Here is a 15,610-nt window from a genome sequence, read left to right on the forward strand (position 1 = left end):
AATTTCCCAGATCAAAAGTTGAAGATAGCCATACAACATCAGTTTTACAACTACTATGTTTTCAAGTACTTAGAAGGAAAGAATCAGGTATGTTTTGTATATCCCAAACAAGTATGTCCTTCTTTCAGTCATTCAGTAGACATGAGTACCCATGATGCAAACTGAATCTTGAAAAACTTATGATATTTGTGACCTACATAGGGCATTTTCATATGATTCAACCAAAAACCAAACACTGTGCTACGATACAACTGTGAACAAAACAAATCCCTGCCTCTGTGTGGAGCTTACACTGTGTGTGTGTGTGTGTGTGTGTGTGTGTGTGTGTGTGTGTGTGTCTGTGTGTGTGTGTCTGTGTGTACATGGATGTGGAGGAAGCAGCATAAAACAAATGAATGCGTGGTATATAAGATGCTGTTACATACTTCAAAGAACACAAAAGGTTAAAAGGGAATGGTTGTCACTTATATGAGGGGTCAGAGAAGGCCTCACTGATAACATTTGAGCAAAATCCTTTAGAGGGATTAAGTCTCTAGATTCTGATACAATGAGAAAATCTCATCACTAACATGAAAATTTCTGCCAAGCTTGTGCTGAAAAACACAAGAGCAAATAATTCTGCTAAAACTACTGGAGTGTTATAACAATTGAAGCCCTAACTGAACTTTCAGCCAGTCAATCTGTACCTAAACGAGTACATGCCATCAAAATTTTCACCGACACAGTTCTTATTCTACATCCAACACACGTTTCATATGAACCCTTTATTTTTTGTCCATATTTTCAATCTAATAAATATTCACATATAAGAACATATAAAAAGACAAAGCAATTTATTCTTACATTTTTTGAAGAACCTGGGCCATCACAACCCCATTCGTTAAATCTTCTACGGTCTGGCATGGTGCATCCACGTTAAATGTCTGGATCTGGGAGAAAAAAAAAAAAAGGGAGGGGTGGGGGAGTTGAGTTCGGTGGATTCCATGATTAACTACACAGAAGATTTCTTAGCTTATTTTTGTGATTATCTCACCTTGGGAGTAGGAATAAATTTTAAAAAGTGGAAGAGTTGGAAACATCTTCCCTTGTGGGAAATTTCCTGCAGGTTCTTACTGTAATTTTTTCCCTTGGGTAGGAAAGAAATTGTGCTGGGCACTTGGTGACTTCCCAGCATTCATTCTCATCACAGATAATCAATCTAAGCAAGTCCTGATATCTTCATCTCCTCTACCAGTGACAGACTCTGGGATTGACAGGGCAAAGGCAATTTGAACCAAAGAGCTTACTTGAGCTTTTGGGAAAGAAAAGCCAATCTCCTCTTTTTAAATTAAACTAAATTTAGTGGTTTTTAAATCTATCTATTTTTTTAATCTATTAAATTAAATTAAGTAATCTCTACACCTAACATGGGGCTCGAACTTATAACCCCAAGATCAAGAGTCACATGCTTTACTGACTGAGCCAGTCAGGAACCCCAAAGCCAATCTCCTCTTGATGTGAACACGTATGTTGAGTCAATGGTCACAAGCAGTCATCTTGGCTCTTAATGGAATCCATTTTATGATGAGGCCAATGCAGTGTATGACAGAAGAAGGATACAAAGAACTATGTCCCTGAGGCCAAAACTGAGCCACTGAATTAAAAACTGTTGAAGTCTCAAAGCATATGAGATAAATTTGTTTAAGCCTTGCCAAGTTGAGACTTCTTTTACTTAAAACCAAAATATCTTTATACAGATGTAGAAGTTACATTCACTACAGTAGGTTAAATATTCAATTAATTTTTATTTATTTATTTTTTTAAAATTACATCCAAGTTAGCATATAGTGCAACAATGATTTCAGGAGTAGATTCCTTAATGCGCCTTACCCATTTAGCCCATCACCCCTCCCACAACCCCTACAGTAACCCTCTGTTTGTTCTCCATATTTAAGTCTCTTATGTTTTGTCCCCTCAATTACTTTTGAATTTAAATGTATTCTGAATTAGGGGCGCCTGGGTGGCTAAGTTGACTGACTCTTGATTTCAGCTCAGGTCATGATCTCACAGTTGTGAGATCTCATTCCCTTGCTGGGCGTGGAGACTGCTTGGGATTCTCTCTATCCCTCCCTCTCCCTCTCCCCCACACTTGTGTGCATGTGCGCAGGCATGCTCTCTCTCTCAAAAAATGTATTCTGAATTAGAAATTTGCAAAAAAAACCCCCAAAACTAACTTTGTACTAGTCAACATGACAAGGCTGAGAAATAGTAGAAAGTATTTCCACGAGTAAGATAATACAGCCAAGCCAACAATGATTATACCCAATAGTGCAACCAAGACTTAAAAAAAAAAATCACTGAGAAAAGACAGAGGTAGGCCATGCTCTTGCAGTTTATAGGTTAGCAAAAAGAAAGAGCAACACAAAGATTAGAAGTGAGAGTGGGATGCAGTCTAGGAATGAAAAACATTTGCTTACCATGGGATGGGGGGCAAGAATAGGAGGAAGAGATGGAACAAGGAAAAGAGTATAATGGTGAAAGATGGGGCTAAAGAAGGAAGCATTATTGTACAAAACCTCGTAAGCCATGTTAGGACTTTATCCTAAGAACAATGGGGAGTAAGCAAAGGACCCCAAGCAGGAAATGAGATTTGCACTGCATAAAAACCACACTGGCTGCAGTATGAAGAAAGGATTGGAGGGAAAGAGGCAGGCACAGAGACTTATTTTAGTAAGTTTACATTATGAACACCGATGAGATCAAACTAAGTAGTGACAATGGAAATACTGGGAATAACAGTTCTTCTCACACATTTTTATTTACTGGGTTACATTCTCAGAAGTGAAATTACTAGTCAAAGTGTATGTACAGGGGCGCCTGGGTGGCGCAGTCGGTTGAGCGTCCGACTTCAGCCAGGTCACGATCTCGCGGTCCGTGAGTTCGAGCCCCGCGTCAGGCTCTGGGCTGATGGCTCGGAGCCTGGAGCCTGTTTCGGATTCTGTGTCTCCCTCTCTCTCTGCCCCTCCCCCGTTCATGCTCTGTCTCTCTCTGTCCGAAAAATAAATAAACGTTGAAAAAAAAAAAAATTAAAAAAAAAAAAAAGTGTATGTACATTTTAAGGTTTTTGATAAATATTGACAAACTGCCCTTAACAAATAGTCTAGTAATTTAGTCTCTTGCTAACAGAAGATGAGTGTCTACTTCTTTGTACTGTATCATCTATCAAACCTTTAAAAAATAAAAAGGCTGACAAGGGCAGTCAGTAGCTTTTCCATATTTTCTATATAGGAGAGTCTTGTGGGCAGTGGTGGTTATGGTGACAAAAACTAAGGGAATTACCTTAAAGCATATGGCAAGTGTATTTTATCTAGGTATCCATTTGGGAGAAGCAATGAAAAGTCATTCCCGGACACTAACCTCAAGTCCCAAAGTCATTCCCGGACATAACCCCCTACCAGGGGTTCAATAAATAATTAGTAGATGGTAGGGGTTCAATAAATAATTAGTAGATGAATAAATGGAACAAATAAATACCTCTGCAGGAACTGAGATTAAAGTTTACTCCATACTATCTCTAGTTGCCTCTTCAATGGTAATATGGTAACAACAATGTAGTTTAAAGAGATAAGCACCTTTCATTTTACAGTTGATACATCAATCTTTCCTGTAGGTTTGTTTAGAATGAAAAAGCAGCAGTGAGAACCACATCTCATTCATCTCTTTCACTAATCTTAGTACAATGTCTGATACAGAACAAGCCCTCAGTATGTTTTGAATGTAATAAACTAATTCTATCCCCAGCTTTGCCCCTAATTTGCTGTGTGAACCTGGGTGTGCTACTTTACTTCTCTTATTATGAGTTTTTCAATCTAGCAATTGGGAAAAATACATTAGGGGGAGATGTGCTGCTAAAAGAATATATGAGAAAATGAATGCACATTAGGTATTTTAAACTTACAAGCAGTGATTCCCAAACCTGGTATACATCAGAATCATCTGGGAATTTGCAGAAGTCTAGGAATCTACTTTTAACAAGCTTATCAAATAATTCTTATGTGGTGGGGCACTGGGCATTTGAATCCTTCTGATCCAAAGCAGATTAAAAAACTGCCTCTGGCCAATCAGAAGAAAAAACTCAATAAAGCAGGCAATTCTTCAATAATTCTTCAATTTTTAAATAATTCTTCTTAAATAATTTAGTTTTAAAATTGTTTCTGTCTTGGGATTTAGAAAAAACTATCTTCATCCTGATTTTTTAAATGTGGCTTTCTCTGTACTGGGTCTTGAGGTAAATAATTGATCATGAGGGTAGATGATGTTCATCTCTGCTCTGAGATAAAGTAGAGCAAGTCCCAAAGAAAATCTGTTTTTATGGAGTTTCCTTTGGGATGATGAAAATGTTCTTGGAATCAGATAGTGGTGATAGCTACACAACCTGGTCATCATACTACAAACCACTGAATTGCACATTTTAAAAGAATGAATTTTATGGTATGTGAATTGTACTTTAATTTAAAAAATAATCTCTCCTCTACCAGTTCTCATAACCTCTGAGTTAACATCTACAGCATATTTTGGGATATGCTGTACAGTAAAATTTAAAGATAATTACACCTAAAAGCATTAAGATGTGAAATTCTATGGGAAAGGTCATAATCTCTCTCTCAGTTCCAAAAAGCTGTATTAACACTATCCAACCTCCACCTCACCCTCCTCAACAAAAGCATGAGAAAAGTAAAACATGAAATCACCTGGAATTAGTATCTCTAGAACCGCAGTGCTCAACCACAGGTGATTTTGCTCCCTATGAGACATTCTTGTTTTTAACAAATTAGTGGGTGCCATTGGCATCTTGTAGGTAGAGGCCAGGGATGCTACTTTCAAATAAACAGGGTACTGTCCACAACAAAGAATTATCCAGCCCCAAATGTAAGTAATGTTAAAGTTAAAAATCCCTGCTCTAGAGCAGTGGTTCTCAAAGTGTGGTTCCGCAGGTCACTAACAATAGCATCTCCTGGACGCTGGTTAGAAATGCAGAATCTCAGGTCCCAGCCCAGACCTACTGAATTACAAACTCTGGACATGGGGCCTAGCCATCAGTGTTTTAATGAGCCTCCAATGATGCTGATCAAACACAGAGATAAAGTAACTTATCCAAAGTCACCAACAGTTAATATGAGACAAAGATAGGATTTGAATCCAGGTAGTCTAATGTCAGAACCTATACTCTTGCCTACCATTTTATGTTGACCCTCAGTTTTAAAAAAGAAAGAAAATTAAAGCTTTTAAAAAATGTGTGCTTTAACTTTTGTACATGGATTTCCTATTCCTCCATCAGAGGACAAAAATTGTTGGTAGAAGAGAGTTAGGCAGAGCAGAGAGAATGGAACGTGGGAGATACCATCACAATAATTATACCTTCCTCAAGTCTATACACTAGTACGCATTTCACTGGCTGCTAAGTAATATGAAAATTACAAGGATATGTTAATATTGCTGGGTTTCCCAGAAGAAATGTGAGCCTATGTGACGATTCTTTTCCCACTCAGCTTCTTGCCATTAACTGGTAGTGTTCCAGATTTTTTCTGGTTTTTCAGTTTCTAAAACCCAGGAAAGCACAATCTTTTCATGTGAAGTTCAAGAAATTAGGCTTGACAGGTGTAACAGGCAGGGCAGATTTCTCTAACAGGTAAGAATACATTTTGACTCAGAGGGTGGGGAGAGGAGGTAGAGTGGAAATTTTCAAGCACATCCTGCTGAACTTGCTTGCTGCATAAACTCTGATAGGGAATTTAAGTTTAAAGTATTTTCCATTGGTAGGATGGTACCTTGTCTTTTCCTAAGTATTCCGCTTTCAACAAAAATTTGGAACATTTGGTTCTTGAGCTAGTAGGCTCCTTGATACAATAACAATTTATCCAGCATTTAAAGCAATTCCATGTCCACAGAAATGAATTCTGCATAGGCGACTAACTTACACCCCTTTAGACACCTGAGGTTTTATTATTTTAACTATTCCTAGTGGAAGAATTTTTGAAGTATACTATATACCACCTATCTAGTGCTAAATGCTATGTAGTGAAAATAAACTTTTGATATTCAAGATCATAATTATGATCTTCAATAACTGAGCATGGAGGCTCTTGAATTCTATAAGGCTGTCAGTTCAAAGGGTGAATCACCCAGACTGAACTTTCAGTTCTTGGATCTTCTAGGTCACTAGCAGCTGTCTTGTATCTTGCCAGTATTACAGTTACCTTCTAACCTTCTGTGTGCACAGAACCCACGTGACCAGGGCCGCTAGAAGTTTACGTAAAATAGAGCAAATCAGTCTAAATGGGAGTTTATTCTTTTCTAAGTAGGCTCTATGCCAAACATGGGGCTTGAACTCAAGACCCTGAGATTGAGAGTCACATGGGTCTACTGATTTGAGCCTGCTAGGTGCTCCAATGGGAGTCTTGTCTTTGGAGTGTACTGCATACATTTTTTTCTCTTACACTTGGTTTTGGAATTGTTTTCAGCATAAGCTGGCCTCCAGATATGAGGGACCTACTAGACTAAATGTACACTTTCAGCTACCTCAAACATTTTCTGCACATTTATTCTGCTTTTTATAATGACAAGTTAAAGAAAACAAATCAAACATTTAAACTCAACTTTATTTTGAAAACATTTCAATGCACAAGGTTTTAAAATGTTTCAAAATCTCAGAATTGTAAATCTTTGTGTAGACTATGCTCTCCAGTTTTGTTGACAATCTCTAATTAAAAAAAAATTTTTTTTTAATGTTTATTTTTGAGAGAGAGAGATACACACAGAGTGCCAGCAGGGGAGGGGCAGAGAGAGGAGGAGACACAGAATCAGGATGCAAGCTCCAGGCTCTCTGCTGACAGCACAGAGCCTGATCTGGGGCTTGAACTCAAAGACCAGAAGATCATGACCTGAGCCAAAGTCGGATGCTTGACTGACTGAGCCACCTAGGTACCCTGACAATCTCCAATCTTATTTTCTCCAGATATTTTCCTTGATGAGCTTTCCAGTGACATTTCAAAAATCCTTTTAAGGGAGTTGGTTAAGTGTCCGATTTCGGCTCAGGTCATAATCTCACAGTTAGCGGGTTTGAGTCCCACTTCCCGCTCTGTGTTGACAGTTCAGAGCCTGGAATCAGCTTCGGATTCTGTGTCTTCCTCTCTCTCTTGCTCTCCCTGGCTAGCACTGTGTGTGTGTCTCCCTCTCAAGAATAAATTGAAAAAAAATGTTTTAATCCTTTTCTACAATACCATATTCCCTGACCTCTCTAGTATCTGATACCTGTTTTTTTTTTTTTTATATTTACCAGATTCTAAATAGATGCTCTTATATTGTGTGCTTCTGTTAGTATCCCTTCAAACTTCACTTTATGATTCTTCCTCTCTATTTTTATTAGCATTTCTCACTCAAATAATTGCACCGATTACCATCTTTTTGTGGATGCTCTTCAAATACACCTCTACTTCCAAGACTTGTCTTTCTAGACTTTAAGCAATGTAGCCCTACTTCAGATTCAGTTGGCTTCCTCATCTTTGTCCTCTTGCCTTTTTCTAGCATTGAGGGAGGCACTTGTATAGACTCAAAAAGCACACCTTAAGATTCTCAATCTTCTGTTTACAACCTCTGCCAAATCTAGTTCTTCCACAGTACCAAAGAATGTGGTCATTCTTTCCTTTATCTCTCCCCTGCCTTGGCCACATTATGCAGTTTATCAGTTTTTCTCTCCTCTAAAATACAGCAGTGAAATCCATCTCCTCGTTTGAAGCTGGAACCCATTACATTTGTAAGTTGTATGTTAACTGTATTATTGCAAAAAACAAAAACAAAACCCTTGAAATCCCAATAGCCTAACATAAAAAAAAATTACAGAGTATATCAAGCCCGACCATTGTATGTATTATATCAGAAGACGTAATCTGAATCCTGACACAAAACACATTATGAAAACCTTAAGAGTATTTTCACCACCTTTGTTACAACCTACCTAAGGCAATGCTTCTCTAAACCCTCTACGGAAGTGTTCCCACACAGGAGAGTGACATCTATACTTCAAGGATTTGAACTTGTAACTCAAGGCACCGCTGAACAGAATCCCTGCCATCTGCGTCTTACCTTTAACATGAACCCAAATGCTGTAGTCACCTCAATCAACATCCTATTCTAGAAATGACGTTTAACATTTTTAGCAATGAGTTAACACTCTGGGAAAAAGCAAAAGGTTTATCCCGTGGGTCTGCAGACCTCTACACACACACACACACACACACCAAAAACTGACACCAGAGTCAGTGACACACACAGCATGGGTTTTAAGTCCAGCTCTCGAAGAAGCTGCTAAAGGCACAATTGTTAGCATCAGAATTGAACATGTAGTGACTTTAAAACGTGACCATTTTAATAAGAGTTTAATAATTTAAAATCAGAATCCCACAACGTTGCTCCCAAAATGTCGAGTTCCATTACTGATCCCCACATATCTTCCAGATTTGTTTTTATATTTATACCTTTAACAAGTACCTCCACACCGCTTACTTTCTAATCGCTGAAGCGCATCTCTCACTTAAAATACGGTCTTGGGGTGCCTTTTCTTATTTTTCCTATCTTCCCTTCAAAGTACTTTTCTCTTCCAGTGGGCCTGGCTCATCCCTCAAGGGGCTAACCTCCGTCCTCCGTGAACGCTACAACAAAGACGAGGAGCGTCGTAACCAAGGGTCCCGAGTGCCTCTACCGGCTGCGCGGGGCGCAGGGACAGCCAACACTTCGGTGTCCCTGGCAGCGCGAGAGGGAAGCACCAGCGCCTCATCAGCTGCAAACAACAACAATCCTAATCACAGTGCCGCCTGCACCCCATCATTAGCCTCCATAGGGCCGGTTTCCTCTCGGAGCGCAGCCAACACCTCAAACCCCAAGCCTGGCAAATTTCCCCTCGGACCCGGGACCGAGCCCCCAGCGCCCAGACGATCCGCGCAGCCCCCCGCCCCACCCGGCCGCGGGGTAGACGCGGCCCGCACCGGCGTCCCCCGGCTCCGCCCGCCCCAGGCCCCGGATGTGACGGCACCGCCGCCCTCGGCGCTCGCCCCCCGCGACAAGCGTGGGGGATCCCGGAAAGGAGGCCTGGGGGAGGGGGTCTTCCCCCGACCCGCCAGTCATCACATACCCAAGTGAGAAGGCTCTCGCACAGCTCCACCCGCTCCACCGACTCCACGTTGAACATCTTCCCCAGCTGGGGCTTGGCAGCGCCTCCCCACCTCTCCAGAAACCGCTGCCGCTCGGTCTGGGGCTGCGTCGGAGGGTCCGGGCAGTTGACCTGGCCTCTGGCCCACCTTCTCCTCCCGCCCGGGCCGCGGACTACCTTCCCGGCGCTGCCAGCGGCTCCCGCACCGTCACCCCCGCTGCCCCTCCTTCTCTTTTCACTCGGGACCGCGCGCCCGCCGCGCGCGCCCCCGGCCACGCCCGCAGCCCCGCGTCCCCGCCCCCAGCCCCCACACCCCTCCTCCGGAGAGCGCCGGCCCAGGCCAGAGCCGCGGCCGACGAGCCACTGCGCACAATCGCGCTCCGGCCGGCCCGCCTCCCCGCTGCCGCCGCCGCCGCGCGCGCCCCGACGCCGGCCCGCTGCGTGTCGCGGCGCGCACGCGCCCGGCCCTGGCGGCGGCGGCGGGTCCTCCTCGCCTGTCCGCTCGCACCCTTACGGAAGCTCGGCAGTGCGCGTGCGCCTGTGTCCGCACTCCAAATTGAAAAAGAGACAGCTAGTGATTGCCTGGGAGGGTGGCGGGGGCCGTGCCCGGAAATAATCTCTAGTCTCAGTCACCGGGAATTGGCGAGGTATCCTCTGCGGTGGAGAGGTACGCGCCCCCTCCCCCTCGGCGGCCCGCCTGGCCGCGGCCGGCCACGCCCACCCGCGTCCGGGCCCGCGGGAGCCGCCGGCGGGGCTCGGACGAGGGCAGGACTGCCCTAGGGGTCGCCTCGGGCTTTGGGGCGGGGGGAGTTGCTGCCTCGGACTCAGGGGTTCCGCCTTCCTTCGGGAAGCCCGGGGCTAAACCCCAGAGTCGCCCGGCTCCCGCCCGGAATTCCGGAGACAGCGGAAGGGCCGACGTGGCGGGTGTCTGGTGGTTCTAGGTGCTTGGCCGGGTGAAGAGAGCCAGCCGTTCCTTCTTGGGTCGCGGTGAGCCTCGACTCCCTGAAAACTTAGGCTACTTTAGGGAGAGGGTGTGCGCCAGTTAGTCCGTGAGGACCCCGATAGTTCTTAGGGCCTGTTTCTCCTAGCGCAGAGCTAGGAGTTGGCCGTCTTAATTAATGGCTTGCTTGATTGTCCTCAAGTTCTCTCACCTTTTTAGAGTTGTGGATTTCTGCTGGGGTACCGTATATTTTTATGCGACATAACATGCAGAAAAGTGCATACAATGTACATGGTTAAAGAAAAATATTTAATAAACACCCAGATAAAAACAAAAGAACACTGCCCATATTTCAGAAGTTCTACCCACACATAATGTTCCTTCCTGAGAACAATTCCCTCCCTAGACTGACTTTTAGAATACTCTCTTGCTTTTCCGTAGAGCTTTACTATATGCATGCCTGAACAATATAGTTTTACTTTGCGTGTTTTTGAATTCTAACGAGTGGGATCAGTGTATTTTGTGGCTTTGAATTAATAGTAAATTTGTTTATATCTATAGGTAATTTACATTGCTGTCTAGTATTCCGTTGCATGATTATAAAAGTGTACACGTTCTGTTAATGGACATTTTTTGTTCCAGTTTGAGGCTACTAAAAACAGTGCTGTAAGCATTCTTACACCTGGATACTAGTGCAAATGTGTAAGGGTTTCCTTAGGATACATGCCTTGGAGTCCTAGGAGAATTGTTGAGTCATAGAATATGCTTAACTTAATAAGATAATGCCAAACTTTTATTTGGAGTGCAGCAAACTTAACTTCCTAGAGCACATCTTTACTCTGGTTTGTCAGTTCCTGGAGCCCCCCTTTTTCCCATTAGGAGTAGGTTTTGTCCGTGAGCATTAAGAATTGCAGTGAGTTTTTAAGGACGCCTTACAAAGTACCAGTTAACAGTTGATACGTGATGATTTATCATTTTGCAAATGTAAAAAAATCTTACCTGAAGTCTTCTCAATGGTCTTTCTAAAAAATGTTCTTCCCTATGCCAAGGGCAGAGAAATCTTTAGAAATGATAAATATGTATCTTGACTGTCTTTGTTTCTTCTGTTGTTGCCTCTGGATCTCTGTCTAACCAGAGTTCCTACATTCCATACTAGGTTGTTTCTGTCGAATCCCCAGCACTTTAATGACCATTACCCTTCTTAGACATGTAAAGTCAGTAAGTATATGTTACATTGACTTAAGCCTGACTCACCCACAACTTGTGTTTTGATGTGGAGAACCAAATTCTAGCTTTTTCTGGAGGGACTGTGGTGTAGTGAACACCTTTACTCCAGCTGCTCAGGTTTTTAAGGCTTTGACACAGATGACCTAAGCCTCCTTTTTCAATCTTGACTGCTCACCCATAATGCATTTATGCATGATACTGCAGTGTTCTTAAGATTTCATTTGTGGCTCCTGTTATCCTCGATGAAGGAAATTATATTAAAAGCTTCTTGGATGTAACTGGAAGTCATGTGACTATCATGTTTCTACATGAGCTTGGGTAAAAAGACAAAGGATTTCTCCTTTGGAAGTTATGGAATTTCCTGTATTTCCCTTATTTTTATTTACTTATTTTTTTCTGAAAATTTTGTAAAAGGCCAAGTTGAGAAGTGAGTATAATTTGCCTTAGCTGTCTCTTTACTTTGGTTAGTTGGAGACTAGTTGTCATCTATAGCTGTTTATCAGATTCAGATAAACATGGGGGTGTCCTATGTGGCCATGTTCCCAAGTCTTGCCAGGGAATACATACTTAGAGCTTTGATTAAAGAGAGTTTGAGATGCACCATAGTGCAACTATAGGGAATGCATGGCTAAGTTTTAGAGTGGTTCTTCTTGACAGTTGTTAATAATAGTAACCAAGGGCTGCCTGGCTGGCTCAAACTGTAGAGAATGCAAGTCTTGATCTTGGGGTTGTAAGTTGGAGCCCCACGTTAGGTGTAGAGATTACTTTAAAAATTTTTTTAAAAATAATAAAGTATTACAACTGTTTACTGAAAGTCTGTATGGTGTAACAAGCAATATGCTAAATGCTTTACCTTCATTATGTCATTATAAACTCCATAAAACAAGGAGCTTTTTTTTTCGTTAAAAAGTGGGCATTTGAGGGGCACCTGGCTGGCACACTAGGTAGAGCATGCAACTCTTGATCTCAAGGTTGTAAGTTTGAGCCCTACGTTGGGTGTGGAAATTGCTTTTTAAAAAAGTGGGCATTTGATGTGGTTAAAATTATTTTTACATATTTTACATATGAGGGAGTTGAGATGCAGACTTCACATGAGTACACAGTTGCCTGACTCCAAAGCTTATGCTTCTCTAATATATGAAGCTACTTCTTAATAAGACTCAGCTAATCAATAGCAAAACCCAAGCTAGAAACCCATTCCTCTTCAGGCTTCTATCAATTATACCACACTGTCTCCAAGATCTATGGTGTGTTGTTTCTGTGAATCTCAAACAAAAATGAAGTACTGGTAACTCTTATCTTCATATTTGATAGGATCCTTTGAAATACATTAGAAATCATGTTGTATGAGTTTATAAACTTTATTTCTGGGTTTCAAGTAAGCAGCATTTAGTGGCCCCTGACACATGTAATATTACCTGTGCACTGCTCTAAGGAGTAAGATGTCTCTGTGAGTGTCTTAGAATGCCCTTGATAGATATACCTTTAGAAGGAAGGCGACCATCAGGAAATAGAGTGACTAGGGTGATAGGTAAGAATGGGACTGGACACAGACATTTTGTCTTTGAACACTGAAGCCTAATTTTCATCACTCAAGGGAGGAAGTTAGGCACTGGCTTTTATTTTTATGGTTAAAGGAATACTATAGAACTGTGTCCTGGGAAAGGTGAAAGGCTGGCTCTCAGGTCTATTTCCCACGTGTAACCACTTTTAACTTGTGTTTATCTTTCTGAGGTTTTTTTGTTTGTTTGTTTTGTTTTGTTTTAATTCAAAAAACCCTGAATCAGAGAGATGTAATTCGGGAAGGAACTTAAGAAATCCTCAAGCGCAGTTTTTACATTTTGCAGAAAATGAGAGGTCATTAGAGTTTATGTAGGGCACAGTTTGTGGTAGTAGAATTGGAACTAAAATCTAGGACTGTTAATGTCCAAGTAGCAGTGCTTAGGCTTGAGTTGAGAGCCAATGCCATTGAACAAAACCAGGAGCACTGTTCTGATCTAGACAAGACCTGACTGTGAAAAGCAAAAGTTGAACTGAAGTTCAGATAAGATTGACTTTTCGAGATTGAGATATTATGTCATCTCCTCAAGTAGAAAATTTTCTTTTTAGTGTTTATCCTCTGTAATCTTAGATCAGCCTCTTTCCAAACAGAGTGATGTTATAATACCCCATTTTTGAGCTATTAGCTCCTGCAGTTTTGTTTTATTTTGTTTTTTAACTCTGATCATAAGAAAAACTACTGGTGGAAGTTGAGCTATTGGCAGCCTGCAACAATTAGGTCAGTGATTAGTAGTTTTCCATATGAAAGCTCTAGGTTTAGCTGGGATTTCCATGTAACCAGAAAATGCAGCTGACCTCTCTGTTCCTCTCAGAAACTTATCAGCACTCTTCCCCCAGCCTCTCCTCTCTAAGCCCAAACATCTTTGGGGATACTAGAATTTGTGGTATTGTGTCTTCATTTTAATAACATTGGGAACTTTTGCTGTAAAATTATGCAAATAACTTCATATGGCCATGCAAGAGTTAGAGTATCCCGGCTCTCTGAGCTCTTGGAAGTGTGCCTAAAGCAATATCATAAGCAATATCTTAGTTGCATTGAGGTTAAATATACAGTAGGATTAAAAGAATAGATAATTTGTACAGTGGAATTTAGTCACATTACCATTGATTGCACTTGAAAGAACACAAAAACAAGTGTAACCCATTAAAAAAAAAATACAAGGAGTGTGGGGGAGAAAAAAATAACTGTCTTTCTACTAGGTTCTTAGCAGAGACTCCCCTGTAATAAAAGACAAATTAACAGGAAAAAAACCCAGAAGTTTAATAACTTATAAACCTTCTGCGTACATGGGAGGTACCCAGGAAAACTGAGTAACTCCAAAATGTCCCAAACCATCACATTATATACCACCTTCAGCTAAAGACCAAAGAAAGATGTTGGGGGAGGGAGGGAGCATAGTTATGAGAGATTCCCAGGAAAAGCACAGCAAACAAGGGTAATGTTATGCAGATTTAAGTCCCTGCCCCATTCATAAAAATTTCTAGAGATTTAGTCCTCCTCTTCCGGTACAGAGAGAGACACCCTTACAAATGGAGATTTTACTCATAAATGGCTCTTTTTAAAAATAGGATAGCTTCTGCTTAGTTTTCAGAGCCTTTCCTTTGTTTGCTGTTTGTTTTTAATAACCAGTCTAAAGTAATTCTTAAACCAAAAGTCGTATTTTGGGGTGACAAATTCTCCTATTCAGTAGTGAATTGCCTAAATGTATAGCATAGGGAAAATCTTTTCACTTTTCAGTAGTTAGAGGTGGGAAATCTTGACACAAGGGGATAGCATTTTGGTTATCTTTTTGCAGATAGAAATAGTTCTGACTGTTCTTAGGACTTTTGATACAGCTGTACATAGCATCTCTAAAAAGAGCCAGACACCTGGCTGGTTCAGTCACCGGAGCCTGTGACTTTTTATCTTGGGCTTGTAGAGTTGAGCCCACGTTGGGTGTAGAGATTACTTAAATCTTTTAAAAAATAAAATAAAATATAAGAAGAGGAAACCTGAAAAAATAAATATCTAAATACTACATGGCCCACCCCTACACTACTTGAGGCTGTTTTTTCACCTTCATTTGGCAGTTCATTTAACTGTTGTTTTGAATGAAAATAATGAAGTTACAGCTGCTTTTCTGAGTTTCCTGGTGTGTGGCCTTCATAATGGTTATTTGAAACCTATCATTAGAAAGTTCCTGATATATTAGGCTGTTATTATGTGTAAAGCCAATGGAAACTGACCTTGATCTGTTTGTTTGCTTCCATAAGGTAATTTCGTTTTTAGCTGCTAGTTCAGATTCTCTTAAAGGTGTTAGACTTTCACAGTTTCCTCTTAACAGAGACTCACTAGATTAATGAATAAAACTTAACAGTGCAATAAGGTACATATATACAGAATTTTATTTTATTTTTTTAATTTTCTTTTTTTTTTTTTAAGTGTATATATCTTTGAGAGCGAGAGACAGACAGAGCATGAGGGGGAAGGGACAGAGAGAGAGGGAGACACAGAATCTGAAACAGTCTCCAGGCACCTAGCTGTCAGCACAAAGCCCGACACGGGGCTTGAACTCAGGAGCTGCGAGATCATGACCTGAGCCAAAGTCAGATACTTAACCAACTGAGCCACCCGCGTGCCCCTATAGGATTTTATTTTAATTATGAATAGTCATATATATTTAATTGAATATTTCCTTTATTTTCCTTGTGGTGTCTTA

The 15,610-nt window shown here is 41.3% G+C and overlaps 2 protein-coding genes across 8 annotated transcripts in view; one reads left to right on the forward strand and one right to left on the reverse strand.

Annotated features, from left to right (window-relative positions):
* The window catches only part of HOOK3 (hook microtubule tethering protein 3), a 116,052-nt gene extending 106,567 nt beyond the window's left edge, over positions 1 to 9,485 (reverse strand). The window contains exons 1-2 of one of the 2 annotated variants that reach the window (XM_043562788.1): positions 9,167 to 9,485; positions 844 to 929 (exon numbers count right to left, since the gene is read on the reverse strand). In XM_043562788.1, the coding sequence (XP_043418723.1) occupies positions 844 to 929; positions 9,167 to 9,223 (143 nt within the window). In that variant the 5' untranslated portion in view covers positions 9,224 to 9,485. The remainder of the gene's footprint in view (positions 1 to 843; positions 930 to 9,166) is intronic. The other variant, XM_043562780.1, reaches the window with a different exon arrangement.
* A 150-nt stretch (positions 9,486 to 9,635) lies between these two features.
* The window catches only part of RNF170 (ring finger protein 170), a 43,769-nt gene continuing 37,794 nt past the window's right edge, over positions 9,636 to 15,610 (forward strand). Inside the window, exon 1 of one of the 6 annotated variants that reach the window (XM_043562811.1) lies at positions 9,636 to 9,851. The gene's annotated coding sequence lies outside the window, so the exon portion shown is untranslated. Of the gene's footprint in view, positions 10,172 to 15,610 lie in introns of all 6 variants that reach the window. The other 5 variants (XM_043562831.1, XM_043562801.1, XM_043562839.1 and 2 more) reach the window with 5 other exon arrangements.

The sequence above is a fragment of the Prionailurus bengalensis genome, chromosome B1, assembly GCF_016509475.1.
Source record: "Prionailurus bengalensis isolate Pbe53 chromosome B1, Fcat_Pben_1.1_paternal_pri, whole genome shotgun sequence".
Taxonomy (NCBI): Eukaryota; Metazoa; Chordata; class Mammalia; order Carnivora; family Felidae; genus Prionailurus; species Prionailurus bengalensis.